We start from the raw sequence: 27,100 nt of genomic DNA, 5'->3' as shown, positions 1-27,100 counted from the left end.
ATAAATAGAAAGGTTTTTTCGTTTGTAAGCTCAGCGATTTCCAGAGATGAATATGTTCGCTACGATAATGCATTTCATTCACTCATAGGCTGGTTTCGCTTTAGTTATAATCATAATAAATACAATTATTTACCCAAGAAAACCTCATACTCTTTGGTTCTTTCGGTAAAGTCCGTCCCACCTGATGATGACGGACGCTTGTGTTATAATAATAGTAGAAATACTATTATTATTTTTATTATTTATTTTTCTTTTCTACCTATGTGACTTTACCGAAAGAACCAAAAAGTATGGATTCCGGCAGTCACGAAAGCTTCAAATCAACAGGAAAACCTCGTCAAGTCTAAATAATTTTTTTGTTTTGTTTCAGGAGGGTCCTCCTACATTGGGATATTTGGTCAAATTCCATTCACGATTGCGTTTGGCTTCACATGCGAGTAAACTAAAGAACCCCGGGGGGAAAAGCCATTCATGCGAAAGGGGTGATGCTCCAACGATCCTAGCTCCTGGCAATCGTTCAGCACCGTGCCGCCAATGCCTGGCAAGCCTCCCAGGTGGTCATCCGTCTGCGTAGCAACCAAGCCGTCTGGTGCAGTGAGGCTATGTGTAATGTCACGGATCACCGTGCGGAGTCATTCCGTTCGACCTCAGAGCCACCGGGGGCTGGGTTGCCCATGGAGGTTCATGGTGGGGGTGCGTCAGGGACGCCGACTCAGGACCGCTGAGATGCTGGCCTCAAATCTGAGTCTCAGAAGCACTCAGAAAGAGAGCATGTAGGATTTTCACAATTCCACGAACGCCCTTCGCGTTAACCTTGTGAATTTAGTGGCTGATGAAAGTAACGTAAGAAGTAGTTCTTTCAGGGTCCGCAGCCATCTTCTGGGGCCATTCCTTACGACAAGGTAGTGCACTGCTCACTGCGATTGTTTCAAATGGACGTGTCTTCGTGCTACGTGACATGACCACTGGTTGTACAATGGAGATATAAAGAGAGAGAAACTAAATTCGATCGTTATGTTTAAGGAGCCGTCGGTGAGAATGTATGCAAAGAAACCGCACAGCACAGGTTGTGATGTCGACACGTGCAATACAAAACACATAAGTACAGAACATGCAGCCCACTGCTGGAAGTTGTATGACCATACTTCACCAGGACCGGTCCAGGTATCCCTCTTCAATTATGTTTGTTCACGGTGACCTACAATCGTAAAGCCTCGGCTCGCCGGGGTTCATGGCGCGGTGCGCTCACCGCTGCGCCACCACTCTCCACGTTGAATCCCGCCTGTGTTTCTTGCCCCTGTCACCGTCACGGGCTCAGCGTGTGTTGGTCACGCGCCTGAAATCCGATCACCGACGGCTCTGGTCGGCGAAATCCCGATTAATCTCGGGCACGCTCGCTCGTGAAGGCGGCGTGGAGGAGGTGACAAGCTGACAAGCCAGCCTATTAAGGGAGGCTCCGTTGTGCTACGGGATTTCAAGTTCAAGTTAATTTATTAGGTATAGCCCTGTGAGCCATTCGGCTCTTAAATCGGGTGCAACCGCAACAAACAAAAAACAAAAACATGAACAAAAAACAAATTAAAGTGAATAGAGTGCAAACAGAAAATCCAAGAAAAGACAGCAAAATATTGCCGAAAAAAAACACCGTACACTAACGCTGTGTGCAAAAATCCCAGTGGGATGCAAGTCAAACAACAACAACAAGACAACTTAGATTAAGGCCATCAGTCTAACTCTGTACTACAACAAACAAACATGGCTAAACCAATTTCACCGCGCGAAGAATCGCGTGCTGCTACGCGCGCGCAAAATGCGCGTGAGTGCGTGCGTGCATTCTAACACATGCTCCCCTCGTGTTCCAATACCCACGCAATCCTTTGGACGGACACACGCACGTACGCGCGCGCTGATGGACATGATGTTCCTCAGGCACAGCTTCTAGTACACGACCGGCTCAGAATAAAAATATAGAACCACACTGCAGCTCACAACAAGACACTCACTCACTCACCACATTGCAGGTCACAACAAGACACTCACTCACTCACCACACTGCAGCTCACAACAAGACACTCACTCACCACACTGCAGGTCACAACAAGACACTCACTCACCACACTGCAGCTCACAACAAGACACTCACTCACCACACTTGCAGGTCATCCACTCATTTACCCACTCATTCACTCACCCACTCACTTACCCACTCACTCACCACACTGCAGGTCGCAACAATATTCTCACTCACCACACTGCAGGTCTCCCACGCATTCACCCACCCACTCACCCACTCGCCCACCCACTCACTCACCCACTCACTCACCCACTCACTCACTCACCGACTCACTCTCCCACCCACTCATCACACTGCAGTTCACAACAATATACTCACTCACCACGCTGCAGGTCACCCACGCATTCACCCACCCACTCACCGCTCGCAACAATATACTCACTCACCACACTGCAGGTCATCCACGCATTCACCCACCCACTCACCCGCTCACTCACCCACTCACTCACTTACCCACCCACTCACTCACTCACCCGCCCACCCACTCACTGACTCACTCGCCCACTCACTCACCTACCCACCCACCGACTCACCACACTTCAGATCACCCACTCATTCACCCACCCACCCACTCACCAACCCACCCACCCACTCACCACACTGCAGGTCACAACAATACAGCCACTCACCATACTGCAGGTCACCCACCCACATACTTACCCACCCACTCACTTACCCACTCACTCACTCGCTTACACACCCACCCACTCACACACCCACCCACTCACTCACCGACTCACTCACCCACTCACTCACCTACCCACCCACTCACTCACCCACCCACTCACCAAACTGCAGGTAACAATGCAAATTGCTCTGCTTCTTCCCTCGACCTGCTCCACTTTGGAATTCCCTCCCATCATTTTCTCCGATAATAACTTTGCTCCATTCAAGAAACGCCTTAAGCCTGATACGTCTTACAACTTCAATCGCGCTGCTTGTTTCTGGCCGCTTCGCTATTGGGGGCCTATGGGCTCCTGAGCTCAGTAATAATTAAAAAATAGAGAACAATAAAGGCAGCGGAGCTTGGGATCGGTCACTCGTTCCCAGCCCCCATGGTGACCCCACTTCGGCAACCCCTCCAGCTGCAAAGCCGCTGTCTGCTGTCACTGCAGCAGCCACGAGGTCACGCCAAAGTCACGGTGTTGTTCGCCAAACAATCGCCGTGCTTGTGACAACACACTCGCGCGTGCGTGTGCGCGTGTGCGCGCGTGCGTGTGCCCAACTATTTTGTCGAGTCAGCCCCGAAAGGTGACCTCCACTCGTGGCTTGAGAAGCGTTCAAGTTAATACAATAGGCCGAATTCATTTAATATACAAAATTCACGCCACGGTGAACTCACCGAATAAACAACAGTTCGATTTGCACTATATATAGCGGTGGTTTTCTAAAGTCAGTGAGAAGTCTTTGTAAATAATGAATGGGCCTGTCTCTCTTCACCAATCAGCACTGAATGACACGGAGGAACCGGTCGAATTGAGGAGCTGCCGGAACGGGACGATCGCGGAGCGCGCCACAGCACCGCCATCAAAGACAGAGACAAAGATCCCCCGTTGAGCCTCAACACACTGTTGGGGCAAGTGCTGATAGCGAGCACCTATGAAGGCCGGCACGGCACACAAAGGGGTGGGTGGCTAGCACCACGCCCGGCCGCCTTTGTCTCCCCAGTGGCGATGTTTACACACCGCACCAGGTACTCAATTGAGGCTGAGTCGACCTATGGGATGCCCAGAGCCGGTTCAGAAAACGTCACCAGAGTTGGCCGTGAGCGGGAAATCGAACTCGGGTCGCCGGGTTCGTAGTGCAGCGTAGCGCCGACCGCGACACCACCACCACCGCCACCATGAAAACCTCGCCGCAGAAATAAAATTTAAAAACAAAACTCGCCTTGCATCAGAGGGGAGCGGCACCTTGCCCCCCACGCTGCGCCCGCGGCTGCCATCGGCCGCGGCGGACGGCGCCCTCGACAAGTAACCTGCGTCCGGCGCGTGGCGGTGCGGGAGGTCGCCGCGACCGACGTGGCTGGAGGCGGTCGCGTTGGGCCCGGGCGCTCCACCGTCTCGGGGCCGGTCCCCGCGGACGGGGCCCGCGTCCTCCTCTGCCCCCGGGAGTCCAACCATCTGCAGGTAGCCGAAGGCGTCTCCCAGGTCGGTGGGGGCTCCGAGCTCGGCGCTCGCCGCCTTACGACTGTGCCCGGGACGGCGGTTGTGATCCTTCGGATGCTCCTCCTGACAACAATCATACGTGCAATTATTATTGTTATAGCTATTATTTAGATTTACGAGGCCGTGAGATATCCACGACTGGTCGAATGACTCGCGAAGCCATCGCGATGTACTTTGCACGAGTTTCACTTTCTCTTCAGTGCTGTCAATGCTCATCAAGACGTTGTTCAGCTCGAGCAAACGTGAACGGAATGTGCAAAGTGAACAATTAATAACGACAAAACACGAGTTGGGCAGACTGAGCCGTGTTCAGCAAGCCGCCTCAACCACCGTCACAGCGCACGGGAAGACGGTTTTATTTGGCTACACGTTTCTGTGTACATGTGTGTGTACATGTGGGGAGCGGTAGTGTGCTATGAATCCATTGACCCGAGTTCCGATTCCCGCTCATGGCCAATACCAGTGACGGTCGTGGGTCTCCCCAAGGTCTACTCATCCTCAAATGAGTACTTGGCGTGGTGTGTAAATGTCACCACTATGGAGACAAATGCGGCCGGGCGTGGTGCTGGCTACCTATCCCCTATTGTGCTGTGCCGGCCTTCATAGGTGCTCACTAACAGCATTTGCCCAAACAGTCTGTTAAGGCTATACGGGCGATGTGTGTATTTGTATGTATGCGTACGTGTGTACGTGTGTAAGTGTGTATGTATGTAAGTGTGTATGTATGTATGCGTGGCCTTAAAGTGCACCTGGCCTGGCACAGGCCGCCGTGGTGACTGTCACCATCACTTAGTGGCGAAATGGCGGGTGTTGGCATTGGTGTGTATGCATGCGTGTGTGACACGTGTGTGTCTACGTGCGTACGTGCGTACGTGTGTAACGACTAATGTAACACAACATCTCTGATTCACGCGACAAAGGGAAGAAGGGGGAGGGCGACAACTGGGACGGGGGTGGAAGGGGTCAAGGATGTGGGGACAATCACGCCGAGAGTGGCTGGGACGTAACTCGTCATCCGCAGAGGAGAGCAGGAAGGTCTGAAGTCTGGAGGCAAAGAGGAGGAGGAGGATGAGGAGGAGGAGAGAATCGGCAGTCGGAGAAAAAGGAGCTGCACAGGAGAGGGAGCGACCTCCCACTGCTGCCACTGCTGGTGCTGCTCCGGAGTGGTGACAGCTCGTCTCCTCGTCGGGAAGCGTCTCCGTCTCGCTGGGCGCACTCTCCGAGCCCAGGTACGCGCTGTCCGTGACTTCCCCCACCTGTGCAAGGGGGGTGGAGGGGGGTGTGGACGAGGAGTCAGTAGGAGGACACGGGCTCACAGAGACAAACCGAGTTAAAGAGACACACGGGGACACAGAGACACATGGGGACACAGAGACACACGAGGTATTGGGGACACACAGGGACACAGAGACACACGGGGACACAGAGACACACCGAGTTAAAGAAACACAAGAGGACACAGAGACACACAAGGTATCGGGGACACACGGGAACACAGAGACACACGGGGACACAGAGACACACCGAGTTAAAGAGACACAAGAGGACACAGAGACACACAAGGTATCGGGGACACACGGGAACACAGAGACACACGGGGACACAGAGACACACCGAGTTAAAGAGACACACGGGGACACAGAGACACACGGGGTATTGGGGACACACAGGGTATTGGGGACATACGGGGGCACAGAGACACACGAGGTCTCGGTGACACAGAAGGACTCATAGACACTGGGGGTCACGGAGAGACGAGTTGAGGTCACATCCTCACACGGAGTCACTTAGCCACGGTGCTGGATGTGGTTCTCGGCCACTGACGTCAGCTGTGGCCAGGAACGAAAATTAGGTTTCATAAGCAGAATGCGCTAACCACTGCGCCACCGCTCCACCCCTACTGACATTCGTGTTATTGTTGATGAATATTATTTTGTACACAAGCCGGCCTGTGAGCGGCATCGCTGCACTGGGAAAGCACAATGCGATCCTCTGAGCAAGGCGAACCTGAACCGCCGGATCGTGTTTAACATCGTGAATTGTGTATGAGAAGTCACGTTGGCGGATTCACGGGGAGGGATGGAGAGACACTGCAATGTGGGCAGTGTGTTCGTAACGGTCTCATCAACATTAACATTCGGGATGATGCCACTTGTTTACCTAGGAGAGCCTCGACGAGTCTTTAGACTCCCGTACTCTGGGGCGGCAGGGTGGCGCAACATTCACTGCAAGAAGGACATGCGTCCGATTGCCGAATCAGGTGCCTTGCTATGATGTGGAGCTTGCGTGTTCTTCACCTGTTCCGCGTGGGCTTTCTCGGGCCTCTGCGGTGCTTCCCATTAGCTAAAAGCACATCCGAGCATCATCGGTGTTGGCCAAACATCTCAACGCGGCATCACCCTCCTGATAAAGACTCATTGTATGCAATGTACGTGTGTGTGTGTGTGCCGTATGTTCAACTGCTTTCGCACCGTACGTAGCCAATCGCGCTAATCGGAGGTGCGGGGAAGGGACAACACACTAAACACAAAAAGCAGTTCTACATAAATGAGTTTCCTGGGTAACTAAGCAGTTACAGTATGAATATTTTATTCTCAATTGAAAACTCATTTCTAAATTGAAGACGAATTTCTTTGGAACCAGCGTTTTACTGTTCATTTTGTTGTCCTTCCCCCTCACCTCCGATTAGCACGATTGGATACGTACGGTACAAAAAAAGTTCAACATACACACAAACATTTAGAGTCCTACTCGATTGGAATGTTTGGCCAAATTATGAAATAAAGTTTTGCTTTCTTGTAGAAGGAAAGTGGAGAAACCTGGACACAAAACAGCATGTGTACGAGGGAGTGAACACTCAGAGTTCTACAAAGGCAGATTCATGAACCCACTTGCTGTACTGCTGCTACCTCCTTGCCACCTTACAAGCCCGGCGGTGATATTTTGAGGTTTCAAAAATATATGCCACGTGTGTGAAATCTCCCTGACTTTATACTATGCAGCCCCCTGACAACGCATGGAACGACACTAGCATAACAATCCATTTGCTGTACCTCTATATTCGTGCACGTTGCACGTAGCGTACGCCGAGAAGTGGGGGCTATACATGTCTGTAATCCTACCACTGTGGAGGCAGCAAAGTGTGGACCCATATCAACTGTCCCTTCTGTATGGGATAGAGTGTTGCCCCCTTGCATAACTAATGACGACTTGACACACTTCTCTTGAGATGGCACTTTACTGAAGACACATTCACTTGACATCGGGCAGAGATCCCCACCGCACCTGCCCGTTTCTCCCGCGCATCTCCCCCTTATATACCAACCAAGGCCACGTCTCCCTTCCCGAACCTTCTCTCTGAATCTGGACGCTCGCTCTAGCGGCAGACTCTATCATCCTCTTCCGTCACCTGACCACGCTCCCTTCTCGAACATTCCCGTAGCCACCGGTCCCTTCGCACTCACAACTGACTCCCCGTTCAATACCTCCCGTGGCCACTAGTCCACTCGTACTGTCGGCTGACTCCCCTGTCATTACTTCCCGTGGCCACTAGTGCACTCACACCGCATGCAGGCTCTATTGTCATTACACATGCGTGGGTTGTCTCTGAATGCTCCGGTTTCCTCCCACACGCATAAAAAACACTCAACCATCGACTGAAAAAACCTTAACATATGGAGGACTGCAGAGCTCCGGCTATTGCTGGTAGTGGCGGGTCACTACTGTCTTTCGGCTTGCCTGTCGTTCCTTGTCGATTGTGACCCCGCGATTTGCACGAACCAAGACGCGGCACATAAAACTCGACGCGATGAAACTAAACATTATTCACAAGATTCCTGCACACGCCAGTGGCCACTACACTCACCTCGACGTGAAAACAACTCATAGACTCTCGAATCGAATCGAGACCACGAATGGCAACGTGATATTGCACCGAATCGCTGAGGTTCGTGGCTTAGGCGAGGGGGGGACTAGTCTGTGCCAATCGTTCAAGCGCTAACAGGCGATGCAATAACAAGGTGGTTACCTCATCCCAGTCCGGACCGAGGCCCCCGTTGAAGCCATCACGTCGACCATCATCATCATCGCCATCATCACAATCCTCGTCATCCCCATCCTTCTCTGCCAGATGTGCGGTTCCACCTGCTGCAGAGAAACCACACCACGGGATTATTCCTCACCACCACGTGGGAAACCACCCCACGGCATCACTCCTCACCACCACGTGGGAAACTACACCACTAAATAAACTCATTCGTACTAAAGGTATCTGCTTAAAATGTTGTCGGCGCATTGCGTTATGGGTTGAACCGTGGGAGGGAGGTCATTAAACCCGTAATTAAAAATATCGACTTCGTGATGCATTCCTCTGGGCCAGTTATCTTACGCCCAGGAATGCATAACAAAGATCACCCCATCATGGGGTAAGCAATACGACACCACTGCACGTGGTCATAGAAACCCCAGCACGGTGCAGGTAATACAACCACACAACTACTCCACCTGGTTATACCACTCCACCACGTGGTAGGTAATATGACCACACCACTACGACACGTGGTTATACCCAGGGGCGGTTTCTTCATTAGGGCGATTGGGCGACGCACCACCAATGTCATTGAACCACAGAGTCACGCTAGCCGTCACTGTGCAGCCTCTAGATATAGTCCAATCAGCGTCATGTCACGTTCTGTGGAGTACCGCCTCTTTTTGGGCGATTTCACTCCGGCTGAGAATCGCCCCGAGTGGCCCCATAGACTTACATTCAAAGATGTTTTTTTTCGAACGGGGGCGCTGCAATGCATTCTCTATGGCTTCCGGGAGGGCAAGCCCTAACGTGCTTACGTCATCATGCGTGCTAACGTCATCATACGTAAGCACGTTTCATCCAACAATATAATTTATCGCCACCTAGTGGAATCTTTAATAAAATAAACTTGAGTGGTTTGTTTTAATAGTGAGTATAGAAACAAACAAGATGTATTGTAAGAGTCACTTTATTTAAGTTGCCTTTACATGCTTAAGCTGTTAATTTATCCATTGCATGGGTGGACCTTATCCTTATCAATCATCCAGACATTTGCCCCCCCTGAGAGATTTTGCAGGAGCCGCCACTGGTTATACCACACCAAGCACGCGCATGTTTGTGAAGGCAGTGCCGGATTAAGTTAGTGCAGGCCTGTAGCATATGTTATAAAGGAGCCCTAAATAAAAAAAACACGTAAATATTAAAACACAAATTGTTAACATGCACAGTAAAGTAATTGTATTTTTTCATTTGCCATACAGCCAGATAATACGACAAATCGCTAACCTTAAACGCCCGGTCGTTCATAAAAGTTGAAGGCGGTATAGTACTATAGTAATAGAGGAAGTGCATAACCACTGCTCCGGAATTGATAGCTTGAAAAAAATTTGCGCGGGGCCCTTGAAAGTGCGAGGCCCGTAGCTACTACATATGTAGCTACTACATATGTAGCTGCTACATATGTAGCTACTACATATATGGGTGGTGGGGGGGGGGGTACCCAGGACAGCTTCACACCACGTTCACCACCGTTGTTAGCCGTGAGTCAATCATTGAGCCCAGCGAAAGCAGAGTGTTAAAGCGGAGTGCGCTAACCACTGCGCCACTGGTCCGCTCCAATTGTTGTTAAGGTTTCGCATAAATTCACGTCACGCAGATTCCACGGAGCGAGCTGTCTGTGACATTTGCTGAGATTTCACATCGAGTACCCCGCAGCCTTGCTTGGCACACACACAAACACGCAGCCACGGAAAGACAAAGATCTCCCGTATAGCCTTGAGTAGACTGTTCGGGCAAGTGATGTTAGCGAGCGCCTATTAAGGTGTGATGCTGTGGTCTCCACCACGCCCAAGCCGCATCCATAGGGGCCATCCATAAATGACGTCACGCGATTTTGGACGATTTTTGACCCCCAAAAAGTCAGACCCCCCCTCAAATATGACGTCACAAAGATCTGCCCCCCCCCCCCCCCACAAAAAAAATTAAAACATGCTTCAAATCGCTTTCAACTATTGTCATTGTAGTGCGTATTTAATGTGGCGCCACACTCTGATGTTGTAGGAGAAAACATTTATACAAAAGTATATTTAATCAAGTAGAACGCGTTGTCTATATTTATTTCAAGTTGCGCATTTTGATGTGACGTCACATTTCTCACCCCCCCCCCCCCCCCCCAGGTGCGTGACGTAATTTATGGACGGCCCCGTACCCTGTGCCTACCGATGTTTACACATCACACCGGGTGCTCATTTAAAGTTGAATGAACCGACGCTCATCATCATCATTATGTTAGTCGCTGCCGGGAATCAAACTCAGGACGCCGGGTTAACATCGCACAGTGCACGAACCACTGCGTCAACCACTGCGCCACCGCTCCCATTTAAATGTACATGTTTGCGTGTGTATATATACACACACAAACACGCACACAATGCTTTAAAGGTCATCTGTGTGCGTTATGCAATCGTATCGCCTGGAGACGGCTCGAATCGCAGCCTCCGGGGTTGAGGAGACACGAACTGCGGCGAGCGAGAGAACTCATTTCACGAAATTTCAACCAATTCTTCCTCCCACGTGCCCCAGGTGGCCGCCTTGCTGCCCCCCTCTGGGCGTGACAAGAGTGGCCGCGCTGCTGGGCAGTCGAGGGGCAGTCGATGGGCAGCCCAAGGGGGTGGGGGGGGGGGGTTTCGCCCAGCAACAACAAAAAAAACGCGAAATAGAAAAACATGAAGAGGGCTCTTGGGGTGAGGAGTAGGAGGAGGGTGGGGGGGGTTAATGCTGGGTGGGGGCATCGTGAGAGTGCCGAGTTTGTCGGTGAGGTTGAGTGCCCGCGTGTGATGGTTCGTCAGGGTTGAGGAGCAGCCGTATGGCGAGGGTTGCTGGTGATTGTTCGTCGAATACTCAAGGTATTTTGTCAAACTGCGTTTTTTTTTTACCAGGTCAGGCCCCAACTGAGCTCTGTCGCTCTTTTTTTTCAGAAGCGACCTGGCCACAGATGATAGCCCATCGCAGTTGGCTGATCGTGTGGAGATTCACAGCAGCCAACGCATGTTTCTGAATGCGGAGGGGATAAAACTGGAGGACCGGCAAAAGCCCATATATACGCTGCCAAGCCTGGTGGTGCCCATTCAGACGCTGTCTTTCCGACATACCTGTTCTTCACCTGAGGACGGCTGCTTGCGTTGTGGCCGAAACGTCGTGAGAATTATTTTATTATGTTTTATTTCTATTATTTTATTATTTCCCTTCTACGTGACTTTACCGAAAGAACCAAGAAGATGAATTGCCTGATTACCAATCTAGTATATAATTACAATAACCCCTCCGCCACAAATCGTTGCACCTGATGAGTTAAATGATGACGTAACCCTGCTGCTGCTCTATTTAAGACCGGGAGACAGAGCAGAGCCTCACTATTCTGGCGAATTGCCTGATGATGCTGGATGCAATTACCAGCGAAACGTCGTACTACTCAAAAATTGTAAACGTCGTGGTTTCACGCTTCAACACACCGGTGGGCTAAAGTAGAGAACTATTTGTCTTTTGTCAACGTGACACTTTTTTGCTGATTGGCCGTGTCGGGTGGTGGAGGGTTACGACACATTTATAAATAACGCGATCTAACCCAAAAACGTTGATTATGAATAATATTGGTCGCGAAAGCCTACGTGGTTAAACTCCTGTATACTTGGCGAGGTGGTTAACATTTCGCCACCGTGGCGCTCTAAGGCTATACGGGGGATCTTTGCTTTTATTGTGATACCTCAACTGCATAAACACGGTCATCTCAACAGCTGAAGGCGTCTTGCTGCTCACGCTCACAGCCACTGTTCATCACGGCGGGGCCCAGTCCGCCCATACCACAACCAACTGATAACTTCCCACAAAGTAGCACTGTACCCATTATAGCGACCACGGAATGAGCCCTGCACAGTTAAAACGTGTCTCGGTCGTAATAATAATCATGATGGTGTCATAGGCCGAGCTGTCACGCCTGGCATTTTACGTATTTATTTTTAGTGATTTTCTCTCTCCTAATCTTTCCCTTCTGATAGGTGTTTTTTAAATCTATGGTTTGTTGTTGTAACTTTATGACCCGCCCCCCCATTGTAAGATCTGTGGCAAAGAGCTTCATAGCTCATCGGATTTCTCCAGGATAAATGTACGTTTCTGACAACAACAACAACAAATCTTCTGATTCTGAGAAGGGGAGAGAGAGAGAGGGGCGAGACTGGAGCGTCCAGGGCCCCGTAGCTGTCCTGACGAGCGAGCGAGGCAAGCACCCGCGCCACGCGTTCAAACAAGCACGTCGGTGAGAGAGAAAGAGAGAAAGAAAGAGCGAGATAGCCGACGGTCGAGATGGTTAATCTTGCACCAATGAAACCACACGACGTCACTGAACGGCGCCTAGAAATAAAACCGCCGTGAGCGATTCGTGGGTAAGAATTTCCGTGGGCATCCTTATCGACGGGATGCATTGGGCACAAGAGGTGGAATATTTTGCCCAACGATTGCTGCTTCGTTGGGAAATGCTTTCACGATGCAGCGTCAAGCGACGTCTTCGCTTGCATTTGGCTCTGCCACAGCATAAGCATCAGAGGTCTCTCCGTTTAAGAACACAGCCAACTGTGTGTATAATTTACACACTGGTATGCCATACACTTTATTTAGCTATGACGCATGCCACTTTTGAACTAAACTGCCGAGACATAATATATATTTCCCCCCCCCCCCCACACACCTCCGATTAGCAGGGTTGGCCATGCACGGTGCGAAAGACGTTCAACATACATACATTGGGGGAATACTAAATAAACAAATCTTTTTGGATATTTTTCCCCCGAAGTGATGGAAGGGGTAATTTCCGAGAAAAGTTGCAGGTTTATTTATAAAATTCCGTGTGCACTCTGCTCTTGTTGGGAATGTGACTTGAACGGTTTCTCACTGCTGTTGTATACATAAACAAACAGGTAGCAGAAGTTGGTGAGTGAACACACACGTGACCACATGCACGCGCTATCGCATGTACGAACACCAATGCACACATTCACGTGGACACACACTAATGAACACACACTAAGGCTTACTAATGAACAAACATGAACACATACAAGCACTCATACAAGAGAGAAAGATCCCCCGTATAGCCTGTAACAGACTGTTGGGGCGAGTCATATTAGCGAGTACTTCAACTTGTTTTGTATTGAGTCTCCAACAGCAACAACAACCGCCATTCACCACGAAGTGGCTTGTGCCAGGCGATGTGCACTTTGAGGCTACGTTAAGTATCGAAGGCTCGCTGAAAGGAGGTCACGGGGAAGACCAAGGTGCCATGGGTTGACTGACTGAGATCACTGGCAGATGCACCACCTGTGCCCCCCACTGTGCTAACTTGCTCTATTTTACCTGCCCGGCGCTCTGCTCATTGTTGTTTGCGTCGCTCCTCTGCCTCCAACTGTCCAGTAGCATCCTTCACAAGCCTCCTGCACAGAGGCCTATCTTGACACCGCTTGTATCAGTCTTTGGGAAGTCCACTCAGCTCCATATCCCCCTGTACAGCATCAGTCCACCTCTTCTCCAGCCGATCTGCCCATGTTTAGCTATCTCTATTCGGCCTAAAAGAAGCTGCTTGAGCACGTGATGGCTGGGCATGCGGGCCTCATGACCAAGCCAACGCAGCCTTGTCTGCAGGAGGAGCTCACTCATGGAAATGTGTCCAGATATTTCAAGGATTTGTGAGCTCACACAATCCAGCCTGGTTAAACCCAGGATGGATCGTAGGAAGGCCAGCCTAAAAGTTTCAAATTGGGGTAGATGTTCCATTCGAGGGGTCCACGTTTCACAAGCAAAGAGAAGAGAAAGCATGACTGTGGCGACAGATAAGATATCTTCTACACAAGATTACGCAGCTCACGAAAAGATAATGATGCTCGACTGATTCGGAGTGAAACCTCTGCTGCCAAACTAGAGCTGGGGCTGATAATAAGGCTCCACCTCTTAGTGGCACGCTCCAGGTTCAGCAGCAGAACTTCCAACTCTTTATCAGAGTGAGCAGCAACCACCAGATCATCAGCATATGTAACATGGTGAACCAGCAGGGAGCCATCCCCCGACCACACCCGGGCATCGATCAGCCTTCCATTGTATATGTACCAGATAGAAATCCCACTGGTAGAGCTATGGAAAACTACGTGGTTGAAGATGATGTTAAATAATGTGGGAGCCAGAGGACACCCCTGACGCATCCTAATGTGAACAGAGAATGGCTCTGACTCCCGGCCACACAACTTTTAACCGGGCCTACCCACCATCATGAAGGTCATTAATGATCGTGGGCATAGGCTCAGGGACTCCAAAAGCATGAAGAACAACCCATATCCCTTGTCTACAGCATAGGCCTTGACGAGGTCAATAAGTGAGAGATATAGGTCCCTTTGAAATTCCATCTGCTGTAGTAGCCGGACAAAAAATATGGCATCCGCGTAAGACCGCCAAGGCCTCAGCGAGTCTGGCAAGGCGATGGGGAATATTCCTTTGCCAAGGCCTTTCCCAGCACACTGAGGAAGATGCCCTGGTAGTTGTTACAATCTGTGCACACGTACACACACCAATTGTACACACAAGACACTAACGCACATATGCATACACGGTACAAATAATATGCACGGATGTAAAATGCTCGCGCACACACACACACACACGTAGGAGTGCTGCACAAATAGAGACTCAGATTGTGTGCCATTTCCTGGCTGCGCGGTATGAAAGGGCACGTGTTTGCCCAGTTCACGACGCCACTGACTTCTACACGAAGAGAGCCCGGAGTTGTTGCTACCTGTCGCAACGTTCACGCCTCAATCACCTGGGCTGCCAGATTCATGTGTTTGGTAAATAATGCCCAAACCTCGAGACTAGCCAAGTGTGGCAGGATATATCGAAACAGCCCGTATCAGCAACAGCCCTCCGACATCAACACCTAACGTCCCTCCTCGCAAAGCCCCCTGGTGAGCTCCCTTTCCCAGGGCTCCCTCCGACTCCCGAGTTTCGTTGGAAGCCCCTTGCCAGGGGTCCCTCCTGGGAAAGCTCCCGAGGGAGCTCTTGCCGATCTCCAAGTCTCGACAGTCACGGCCGCTCCGTGCAGACACGAGGCCTACGAGGGTCTCTAGATCCAAGACAAGTTTCAAGTTCATTTATTTGGTGTAGCCATGTGAGCCATTCGGCTCTTGAATCGGGTGCAACCGCAACAAGCAAAAAACTAAAGCATGAATAATATGAACAAGACCAAGGCGACCACGGCAAACAGGGTCAAACCCAGGGTAAGCGAGGAGCCACGTGGCCACAGAGCCCTAGTTGGCGTTCCCCGTATCGTGCCAGTAGCAGCCCATGTTGAGACTCCAAATCACCTAATCGATAAGTACCCCAAGAGTCGTGCGATAGGAGGGCCAGACGTTCATTCTGTGACGAAAAAATAAGCAGACATCACGCCTAGTCCCATATTTGTCTCTACGCATATATATACAAAAAATACGCGTCATATTGGGCGCACGGCCTCCTGGGTGTACATCTCTTCAGCAGCATCGGTTGAATGCAAACACACTCTGGACCGGTTTCGACATGCATTGTCTCATCAGCAGTCAGCCTTGCTTAAGGCAATTGCTGGTGAACTGCACATTGATTAAAAGGAACCGTTTGTGTTGGAAAAAGATGGTAATAAACTAAACAATTTTTATTTAACCAGGTAAGGCCCACTGAGCTATGTAGCTCTTTATCAGATCGAATCTGGCCAAAGATGATAGCTCAACGAAGTGGCTCATCATGTGGAAAATTATAGCAGCCAAATATTGATTCTAAAGTTGGAGAGAAAAACCCGGAGGACCCAGAGAAAAGTACACGTGACCATGGGGAGAGAGAGACACGTTAACTCCAAATATACTAGCGTCAGGTGCGGGATCGAAACCATGATCTCCTGTATAACAGGCGAGGTAGTTAACATCGCAGCACACGTAAAAATAATAATACATAACACGTAATAAATCATTGCCTCTGTGCCTAATCGTCCGCCACTGCAGACACGAAGACTACTCATTGCTGTAGCCGGAATCCACCGTCAGTGGCCACGCGGGTGTCAGACTCAGCTGAGCTGTACATGAAAAGGTGGTGAATGCGAATTGATTTTAAAGACGCATCAATTCACAACCGATTAATATTGGTCCTCGAAGCTTCGCGACGCTTGCACGCGTGGATGCGACCACGTGTGTAGGAATCACCACAGTGGTGTGTTCTTTTCACCACGTCTCTGTGTTCGTCCCCACGTATTTCTCCGTGTCTGGCCGCAGCTTCACATCTATCGCAGTCATCCGTGTCTGCGTTCCCGTGTGTCTCTCCCTCTCTGCGTCGCTGTGTCTCCATGGCTCCTCTTCCCCCAACTCCACATGCACCCCCCAACCCCACTTCATGTTGACACGGCTCTATAGTAACCACCCTGCCCCCTGCCCTTCCTCTGTAGTAACCACCCTGCCCCCCCCTACATTAACCACCCTGCCCCCCTGCCCTTCCTCTGTAGTAACCACCCTGCCCCCCCCTACATTAACCACCCTGCCCCCTGCCCTTCCTCTGTAGTAACCACCCTGCCCCCCCCCTACATTAACCACCCTGCCCCCCTGCCCTTCCTCTGTAGTAACCACCCTGCCCCCCCCTACATTAACCACCCTGCTCCCTGCCCTTCCTCTGTAGTAACCACCCTGCCCCCCCCCTCTACATTAACCACCCTGCCCCCCCCCCCTCTACATTAACCACCCTGCCCCGCTGCCCTTCCTCCGCTCTCCCATCCCCCATCCCCCATCTCCTCCTGCCTCTCTAAAATGATTTGTTGCTCCGCCCCTCTGGCCGGTCACATGGCCCACACGTACGAACGTTTGATGACACGTGTTGATGAAGGGGGTGCCCAGGATCGGTTCCGATATCACTCGCCAACGATGTTGGCCAGGGCCGGGAATCGACCGGGTTCATAGGGTAGGGGCAGTGTGTTAACCACTGCACCATCGCTCCATCTCTGGAAAGACTCACGGAGCCTCAAGACTCAGTTGATGGAGGTTGCTGCCATTGGGGATACTTCGAACCCGCAGGATCTAGAGAATAAGATATCATGAACACTCGAAATCTCCACACAGATGGATCCCAGAATCCACTCGCTATACTACTGCCATCTCCTGGCCACCTCGCAGCCAGGCGGGTGTTGGAACAGTAGTGGAGCAGATTTCCCTTTGTGATGCGCGGATGCAAAGGTGCGTATAGAGATGCGCAGAGGGGCACAGAGACACACAAATTTGCAAAGAGACACACAGAGGCGCACGGTTTTAATGGGCCTCTCCAGCTCTGCGTGATCGGGGTTGCTGAGCGAGCTCCCCCACCCACCCCACCGTGTCTCGCCGCTGTTTCCCAAATCCCCCCCCCCCCCCCCCCGGCGTGCCTCGCTTATACTCACAGGAGCGCGGACTTAATCCGCACGCGGTGAGCATCCTAAACTCGCGAAGGAGGAGGCCTGGGCCAGAGGCAGAGCTGGGGGAGGCGGCTACATCGGACCGTCGTGTCAATTACGGACGCACGTCCGATGAGCACGGTTGGCTACGTGCGGTGCGAAAGAAGTTTGACGTGCGTACAGGTGTTCCCTCGCTTTGCGGTAAATTGAAACCGCACGAGACAGCTGCCTGCCGAGTAAGTGAAGAGGTGGGAGGGCGAGTTTAGGGGTCAGGAGGTCAGTGAAGAAGTGGGAGGGCGAGTGTAGAGGTCAGGAGGTCAGTGAAGAGGTGGGAGGGCGAGTGTCGGGGTCAGGAGGTCAGTGAAGAGGTGGGAGGGTGAGTGTCGGGGTCAGGAGGTCAGTGAAGAGGTGGGAGGGCGAGTTTAGGGGTCAGGAGGTGAGTGACGAGGTGGGAGGGCGAGTTTAGGGGTCAGGAGGTCAGTGAAGAGGTGGAAGGGCGAGTGTAGGGGTCAGGGGGTGAGTGACGAGGTGGGAGGGCGAGTTTAGGAGTCAGGAGGTGAGTGAAGAGGTGGGAGGGCGAGTTTAGGGGTCAGGAGGTGAGTGAAGAGGTGGGAGGGCGAGTTTAGGGGTCAGGAGGTCAGTGAAGAGGTGGGAGGGCGAGTTTAGGGGTCAGCAGTTGAGTGACGAGGTGGGAGGGCGAGTGACTAGGTAGGAGGGTGAGTGCAGAGGAGAGAAGGGGAGTGAAGAGGTGGAAGTTCTGAGTGAAGAGGCGAGTCGCTCCTCTACCTCCTCCGAACGCGGAGACCCCGCGGCAGAAGGCGTCGAAGTCGATCAGGCCCAGCCCCTTGGGGTCCAGCAGCCTCCCCAGGGCAACCGCCTGCAGTCACACAAAGACAAAGATCACCCTATAGCCTTGCGAGACGTTTGGGGCAAGTGCTGTTTTCGAGGACACGCAGACACATCGAGTATGCATAGAGAGACACACGCGCGTTCGTAGACATGCACGTGTAATAAAAACAAAGACACCCCCCTACCCCTTCCAGGCTTTAGCAGACTGTTTGAGCAAGTGCTGTTAGCGAGCACCTATTTGCCCTGCGCGTTACACGAGGGAATGAGCTATGGGTTCCCAGCCACGGCTAACATCAGTGGCGAGCGATACCAGCTGGGGGAAATGGTGGCGCACGGGCCTTGTAAATCCAGCGCTGTGCAAGGCGCGGGTTGATGGATCGAACACGAATGTTGTGAAACTCCCTTCCCGTGGATGTCGAGGATGGTGCCGTACCCTGGCTCGCCCGTGAGAAGGCAGTACGGCAAGTGGACTAATCGCCAGCTGTTGCCATCTGTACGGGGGCTGGAGTGTTGCCTGCCTCGTGCAAGGCATGGGTTTTTACCCGGGTGCTCCGGTTTCTTTCCCACGTGGTGTGGATAACACGCAAACTCATCGTTAATTGGCTTCAAGCATCTTACAAATGAAGCAAAAACAACCCAATGTAGCAGCGGGTCTCTCCTGAAAAAGAGTCCTACGACTCTTCTGGATAAATAAGTCAATTATTGGTTCTTTCGGTAAAGTCACGTAGAAGGGGAATAATAAAATAATATTTTTGTTTTATTTCGATTTAAAGCTTTCGTGACTGCAGGGATTCATCTTCTTGGTTCATTCGGTAAAGTCACGTAGAAGGGAAGTAATAAAATAATAAAAATAAAACATAATAAAATAATTCTCACGACGTTTCGGCCACAACACAAGCAGCCGTCCTCAGGTGAAGACCAGGTCTGTCGAGGCGCTGTCGCCTGTTACCGAAAGAACCAAGAAGATTTTTGTTTTATATTAATAGTATTTTATTATTTCCCTTCTACGTGACTTTACCGAAAGAACCAATAATATGAATCCCTGCAGCCACGAAAGCTTTAAGTCAAGATTTAAGTAAATTATTATTATATCTGAACCTGTCCTGGGGCTGACCAATCCTTCAGAGCAACCCGCGCTGAGCGGCGTGGCGCAGTGCAGGGCAATGATCAAACAAGCACCACCAGCAGCAGCGTGGTTGTGGTGGAGAGGCAATCATAGTCGCCCATCAGTGGGATTGAGAACAGAGGGGCCGTATCGTGTTCAACTGCACGAGCAGAACAACCAACCCGTCCGAATGTGCAGAACCAACAACGCGAACAACCCGAACCGAGAAGACACACGGACACCATGAAAGTGCGGGACAAGGCGAATCGCATTCCTTCGGGAATGCCGGCTGGTGGGGGGAGAGGCTTAGACGAACCCTAAGCCCACCCTGACCCCTCTCCCTCCCCCCTTTCCCCTTCATCCTTTATTTTCTCTGCCATCCGAGCGCATTTCATCCCATCCCCCAGACCTCCCACCCCAACACCCCTCCCCCAGATCGCCCCACCACCACCACCACTCCCCAAATCTGCCACCCTACCCCAGGTCGGCTCGTTACGCTCCAGTGCTCGCGGTGAGCGAGAACAAAAGCGACCGATGGAGCGGAACCGCCCCGAACTTTTTTTTGGGCTGAAGCGAGCGCCACAGCAGCAGAGCACTCGTGAGAGACAGAGAACATTCACATGGAGTTGAGGGACAGAGAACATCCACATGGAGTTGAGAGACAGAGAACATCCACATGGAGTTGAGAGACAGAGAGAGAAGTTAGGAGGACAGGGACAGATAGTGCCGGGCAAAAGCCACCGCCGCCCCTCTCCTCCACCCTCTCGTTCTCTCCCAGCCCTTGTGCTCTTTAGTTGACCTTGGGGTGACGTCCGAAATCTCCGCTGAAGAAGTCCTTTAAAGGGCGATAAGGTTTCCGAGGGCACGATCGAGGAGAATTGGAATAAGATGGCGAGAGACGGCCAGTGGTAGGAAAGAGAGTGGCAGAGAGGAGGAGAGTGACGAACAGAAAACAATGGCAGGGGGAAGAGTCAGGAGAGTTTAAGGTGAGACGGGAGAGGAGAGGCTATGTGATGGAAGAGAGAGGTTGGAGAGCAGTGGCGTAGCTGGCGAGTGTGCAGGCGCTGCAACTGCACGGGGGCCCATGGGCCCAGCGGGGCCACCACGAGGAGAGCCCCCCACTCCATCGGCTGCGCCCAGGGGCCCGTGCCAACGGGCCGCGTTACGCGACTGTCCGAGCGTAAAATCGGACCGTGCGTCGAGGTCTTTAAGACCCTACGGAGTCCAGTAACCCCCCCGCCCCATCCCCCACAAGCAATCTATCCGTAATTCGCTCGTTAACAACGAGACGAGCTATAGCTTGGCCACGTAAACATAAACTTTCGAACAAAATGTTTCAGTCCATCAGCCTTCCGAGCCAGCGTTTTGCAGCCGCGTTTCTTTTAAGCCGCAGGCAACATTCCTGGAACAGTTTCAACTTCGCCGGGTTTCATCAGCGAGGGTGTGGGCAGTTGAGCATCTGCCGCCAGAAAGTAATGGCTCAGGAATGAACCAAATTCCATCCGACACGCAACACCAACAACAGCAATAAAAAATATTAAACGTATTCTCATACACCAAGCAAGTGGCGGGGACGTCGCCCCGGCGCACGTGCCAGGCTAGGTGCACATTTGAGGCCACGTGGAGTGGCGTAGGCTCGCTGGCTGACAGGAGGGCACGGGACACACGCACGGATGTTGTGAGTTCACTGGCTAGAGTGACTGGAAATGCACCAACGCAAGACTAAGATCTACCGTATCGTCTCAAAAGACTGGTGGGGCAAGTGCTGTTGGCGAGCACCTATTAAGGCACACGAGGTGTGGCCAAAACCACGCCCGGTCGCCTTTGTCTCCCCAGTGCCGATGTTTATCCACTGTTCATCGTACCAAGTTCTCATTTGAGGCTGAGTCGACCGTGGGGAGGCCTCGGACCGGTTCAACTATTCGCCACTGTTATTTTGGCTGTGATTGGGAATCGAACTCTGGTTGGCGGCCGAGTTGGAAGCGCAGTGCACACACACAAGCGCGTAGACACAAAAAGACACGCAAAACAGAGACACTCAAGGACAAAATAAAAAGAAACACACACACAAAGACAAGCACGCAGACACACGCACACAAAGATACACGCACAATACTCACAAGAACACAAACACACAGCGCACACGTCTTACAAGTGCGATCAGCTGCTTCATATGGCAGTCGGGCTCGCTTCGTGTCTCAATATTGAAGCCTCCTAAAGGGCGGTAACGACCCAAAACACCACTCAGACGGCCACTCGACGTGCCCTGCTGCGCATTCTCTCACTCAAACACTCATCACGCCCGCTGGGCCTAAGGTTTCTGTTTGAGTGTCTTCACGGGTGTGGAGCGGTCGGTAGCTGCTGCTCGACAGCCCGAGTTCGACTCCCGCTCACGGCCAACAGCCCAGCGACGATTTTCTGAACCGGTCATGAGCACCGCCCAGGTCGACTCAGCCTCAAATGAGTACCTGGTGCGGTGTGTAAAAGCATCGCCACTGGGGAGACAAAGGCGGTCTTCGTAGGTGCTTGCTAACAGCACTTGCCCCAGCAGTCTGTTAAGGCTACACGGGGAATATTTGTCTTTATGTGTTCGTGCATGTGTGTCTCTGTGTTTTTCTGTGTCTGTGTGACTCAATGCGTACTGTATGTCTCTGTGCCTACGTGTGTCTTTGTGTGTGGCAGTTGTCTTTGTGTGTACACATGAGTCGTTGTCTTTGTGTGTACACATCAGTTGATGTCTTTGTGTGTTACTGACAGTGCGTGTGTGATGAGTACTTTCTTTGTAAGAGAGGTATCCACGTACATGTGCAATGGCCACAGGCGTTAGCACGTCATTCGTTGCTCGAGAAACAGGTTCTGTGCTTCGTTTACTTCCGGCAAGAGGCCCAGCCCCTCGCTCACCTGTGCCTACCTATGCCCACCTTTGCCCACCTGTGCTTACCTGTGCCCACCTATGCCTACATGGGCCAACCACTCGCAGCGTCAACACGACACTGGCGACTCGAATACTTCAGCTACCGACAGACCGTGTCTCTGTGTGCTAGTCCCAATCCACTGATGGATGAAGGACCCGTCTGTCGCCAGGACTGCGTGACCAAATTCATCATGCTGGGTCTGTGCGGGTTTGTCAAGGTCGCGTGGGACAAGAACCGGTTCTGACATCATGAGCCACTGATGTTCGCTGCGGCCGGGAATTGAACTCAGGTCGGGCGGGTGTTTTAGTCAAGAGTGCAGTGCGCTAACAACTGCGCCACAGCTCCACCCAAATGCTGTTGTTACTATATTATTGGTATGAGCACTGTACTATTAATAGAATTGCAAAAAAAACCCGACAAATTCGTCATAACTGTGGCCTTTACAGTAAAAAACAACAGGTGACGTTTCGGGCAATGTCCCTTGGCAGTGGTGGTGCTCGTTCACCACTGCCAACGCAACAGCAGCATCACCAAACCATTTGTCTTCTATTCATATTTGATGTTATTGCTCATTCAACTTCTGTGATGACTTCAACTGCCATCACTGGATCTGCTACTCATGGTTAGGTCCAGAAAGCAGGCCAACATCAAACCTCAGTAAACCTTTCGGCACCATCCCAATAAGACGATTTGGGCGTCGATTTGAAGGCGATTATCTTTACGGTTTGGTTTAGATTTTTTTTAAATGTGGCATATTTGTAGAATCGGTTAGAATGGGTTTGACACCTCCAGGAATCACTGAACGTACCATGAATTGACGTCGCAGCGTAGGATGGAAACGAGCCGACACGTCGGGATTTGCATGAGCATTTATCTCTCTAGCAACGGAAGAGGACCCATTGTTTCTAGATTTGAAGTTTTCGTGACTGCAAGGATTCATACTCTTTGGTTTTTTCGGTAAAGTCACGTAGGTAATTTTTTTAAAATAAATTCAATCACGACGTTTCGGAGGCAACACAAGCTTCCGTCTTCAGGTGGAACCGTCACAGCAAAATTTACCTACGTGACTTTACCGAAAAACCAAAGAGTAGGACACATTGTTTATGTTGTATATGATTCACGGTGCTAATTGGTTGACATAGTACTTCGGCCAAGAATAAAAAAAAAAACAAAAGACACTTCAATCCACGACCAGATGAAGGCTTCCCAAAAGTCAAATGTACAATTGGTCATAACGCGTAACACAAATTATACATTTCGATTTAAAGCTTTCGTGACTGCAGGGATTCATCTTCTTGGTTCTTTCGGTAAAGTCACGTAGACAGACCTGGTCTTCACCTGAGGACGGCTGCTTGCGTTGTGGCCGAAACGTCGTGAGAATTATTTTATTATGTTTTATTTTTATTATTTTATTATTTCCCTTCTACGTGACTTTACCGAAAGAACCAAGAAAACAAATTAATCACTTAAATAAGCCCACAAACAGTCTGCTTCATACATCGATCCGTCAACATAGAACAAAAAAACGTATTTATATGTTTACACTTCCCTTCAACTACACAACATTTGTCTTGGAGTGCTGAATAATTTGGGCAGCATTGCATCCATCCATGGGAGCAACACTCTGCTCCGGTTTCCACAGACAGCGTCTCATCAGCAGTGTCAGCCTTGCTTCAACCACTGTCAGCGTAGTGCCAGATGTTATCGGCAAGGGTCATTTCCACCCTTACGTAATGGGGATCCCGGTTCGTATCTATGTTGAACTTTTTTTCGCACCGTACGTCGCCGACCGTGCTAATCGGAGGTGCGGAAAATGTAAACATTAATGCCTAACAGAAGGTCATCACGTGCGTCTTTAACAAAAAAACTAAGTTAAAATTATATCACTATGATGATTCGTTGTTCAAATGACACACTGTGTCTCGACATCTGGGCGTGTATTGGTCGCTTCTGAAAAAAAAACAAGCACTGTACAGGTGTACAGCTCAGTGAGCATTACCTGGTCAAATAAAAGTAGCACTGCAGTAGTATTCGTTGTGTGTGCGGGCGGTACCGGTTGCTGAGTTTTGTAAAAAAATTATAGAAAGAAGAGACTTGCAAAAACACAGAGGAATGAACCCGCACGGGCAATACCAGAGAGCGTTCCTCTCTACCTTCTAGGGTTCCCACGCGACACCGGACCCTGACTGTCGTGACACAGCGAGCAAAGTGATACACAGTGCACACACAATGAGCGTGCATACACAATACAAAGATGCCCCCGATAGCCTCTAACAGACTGCTGGGGCAAGTGCTGCATAGCGAGCAACTCTGAACGCCAACCTGGCAGATGAGGGAGGTGGTTGGCTACGTACGGGTACATGTGGCAGTGCCAATGTTTACACACCGTGCCAGGGATTGTGTTTAAGGCTCAGTCGACCGGGGGGAGGCCCAGAACCGGTTCAAATATTTGTCACTGATGTTGGGAACGAGTAGGAATCGAACTTGGCTCGCGAGGGTTTGGTTAACGCAGTGGACCAATCGCTGCACTGTCACTCCCCCCATACAAAACAAAGACAAAGAGCCCCCGTATAGCCTCACCAAACTGTTGGGGCAAGTGTTGTTAGCGAGCACCTATGAAGGCCGGCACGGCACTCGAGGGGGTGGGTGGCCAGCAGCACGCCCGGCCGCCTTTGTCCCCCCAGTGCTGATATTTCACACACCGCACCAGGTACTCATTTGAGGCTGAGTCGACCTAGGGGAGGCCCAGGACCGGTTCAGATAATCGTCACCGGTGTTGGCCGTGAGCAGGAATCGAACCCGGGTCGCCGGGTTCGTAGCGCAGCGCGCTAACCGCTACACCACCGCTCCCCACACACAGACACGGAATGAACACACATACACTTAACACACACATAAAATGATCCGCATTATAGCCTGTTACAGACTACCGGGGCAGGTGTATGAATGTGTAAAGTGTGTGAACTCTTGTGTGTGTGTGTGTGCACGGATATGTCTGCAGGGACGTATTAAGGTCGCGATGGCACACAAGGGAGCGGCGTGGACAGGACCCCGGGCCGGCCGCCTTTGTCTCCCCAGTACTGATGTTCACACACCGCAACATGTACACACATAGGGACACAGTGTCCATACAAAAAGCATACACCACAGAGGAATATGGACGCACAGGGTGTTAGTTACCGAAGTCGACACCAAACACTGAACGCCACACCTGACGGCAGCGCGCGTGGGTCTACGAACTTCGCTGGCCAGGTAAATCACCTGTGAGGTGAGGTCGTCAGGGTTTGGTCCCTGTACCAGGTGCGATCACCTGTTCACTGGCCAGGTGAGTGGCTAACCAGGGGAGCGGCTGGCTATGTGAGTCACCGGTAAAGGTGAGGGCGTCAGGGTTTGGTCCCTGTACCAGGTGCGATCACCTGTTCACTGGCCAGGTGAGTGGCTAACCAGGTGAGCGGCTGGCTATGTGAGTCACCGGTAAAGGTGAGGGCGTCAGGGTTTGATCCCTGTACCAGGTGCGCTCACCTGTTCACTGGCCAGGTGGGTAGCTAACCAGGTGAACGGCTGGCTATGTGAGTCACCGGTAAAGGTGAGGATATCAGGGTTTGATCCCTGTACCAGGTGCGCTCACCTGTTCACTGGCCAGGTGAGTGGCTAACCAGGTGAGCGGCTGGCTATGTGAGTCACCGGTAAAGGTGAGGATGTCAGGGATTGATCCCCGTACCAGGTACGCTCACCTGTTCACTGGGCAGGTGATTGGCTAACCAGGTGAGCGGCTGGCTATGTGAGTCACCGGTAAAGGTGATGGCGTCAGGGTTTGATCCCTGTACCAAGTGCGCTCACCTGTTCACTGGCCAGGTGAGTGGCTAAGCAGGTGAGCAGCTGGCTATGTGAGTCACCGGTAAAGGTGAGGGCGTTAGGGTTTGACCCCCTGTACCAGGTGCGCTCACCTGTTCACTGGCCAGGTGAGTGGCTAAGCAGGTGAGCAGCTGGCTATGTGAGTCACCGGTAAAGGTGAGGATGTCAGGGTTTGACCCCCTGTACCAGGTGCGCTCACCTCCTGTTCGCTGGGCAGGTGAGACGCCGCGAGTCTCACGAAGTGCCCCACGTCCACCCAGCCATCTCCGTCTTCGTCGCACGCGGAGAACACGTCCCAGAGAGCGCCCCGCGGCCCCACCTCCATCCCTGCCGGCCGGAGGCAACAGCAGTGGCGGCGGCGGCGGTAGCAGGGAGAGCAACAGGAGGACGAGGATGGAGAAGAGAAGGGGGAGGAGGATAATGAGGAGCGAAAACTCGCTCACTCCCTCCCGCCATGCGCGCTCGCTGTCTCAAGCTTGAACTCTCTCTCTCACTCTGTCTCTCTCCACCTCTCTCCACGCACCCTACGCGACTCTTCCCCCCCTCCCACCAGTCACCCCCACAGCCGATCAGACCCCGTGCCGTCCCACGCCTCCCCTCCATCAGCGGCAGCACCGCCCCAAACTCCAACACCG

At 51.6% G+C, this 27,100-nt stretch overlaps 1 protein-coding gene across 1 annotated transcript in view; it reads right to left on the bottom strand.

Moving 5' to 3' along the window:
- The window catches only part of LOC133353518 (rab11 family-interacting protein 4A-like), a 42,753-nt gene extending 15,776 nt beyond the window's left edge, over positions 1-26,977 (bottom strand). The window contains 6 exon segments of the mRNA XM_061569821.1: positions 3,962-4,302; positions 5,354-5,410; positions 5,412-5,495; positions 8,267-8,385; positions 18,528-18,618; positions 26,665-26,977. Coding sequence (XP_061425805.1) covers positions 3,962-4,302; positions 5,354-5,410; positions 5,412-5,495; positions 8,267-8,385; positions 18,528-18,618; positions 26,665-26,790 — 818 coding nt within the window. The 5' untranslated portion in view covers positions 26,791-26,977.
- Between the last annotated feature and the right edge of the window lie 123 nt (positions 26,978-27,100).

Source organism: Lethenteron reissneri, chromosome 44, assembly GCF_015708825.2.
Source record: "Lethenteron reissneri isolate LAM-NWPU_2019-01 chromosome 44, ASM1570882v1, whole genome shotgun sequence".
Classification (NCBI taxonomy): Eukaryota; Metazoa; Chordata; class Hyperoartia; order Petromyzontiformes; family Petromyzontidae; genus Lethenteron; species Lethenteron reissneri.
The sequence above is the reverse complement of the archived record's forward strand: the minus strand, read 5'-3'. Positions and strand labels throughout refer to the sequence as shown.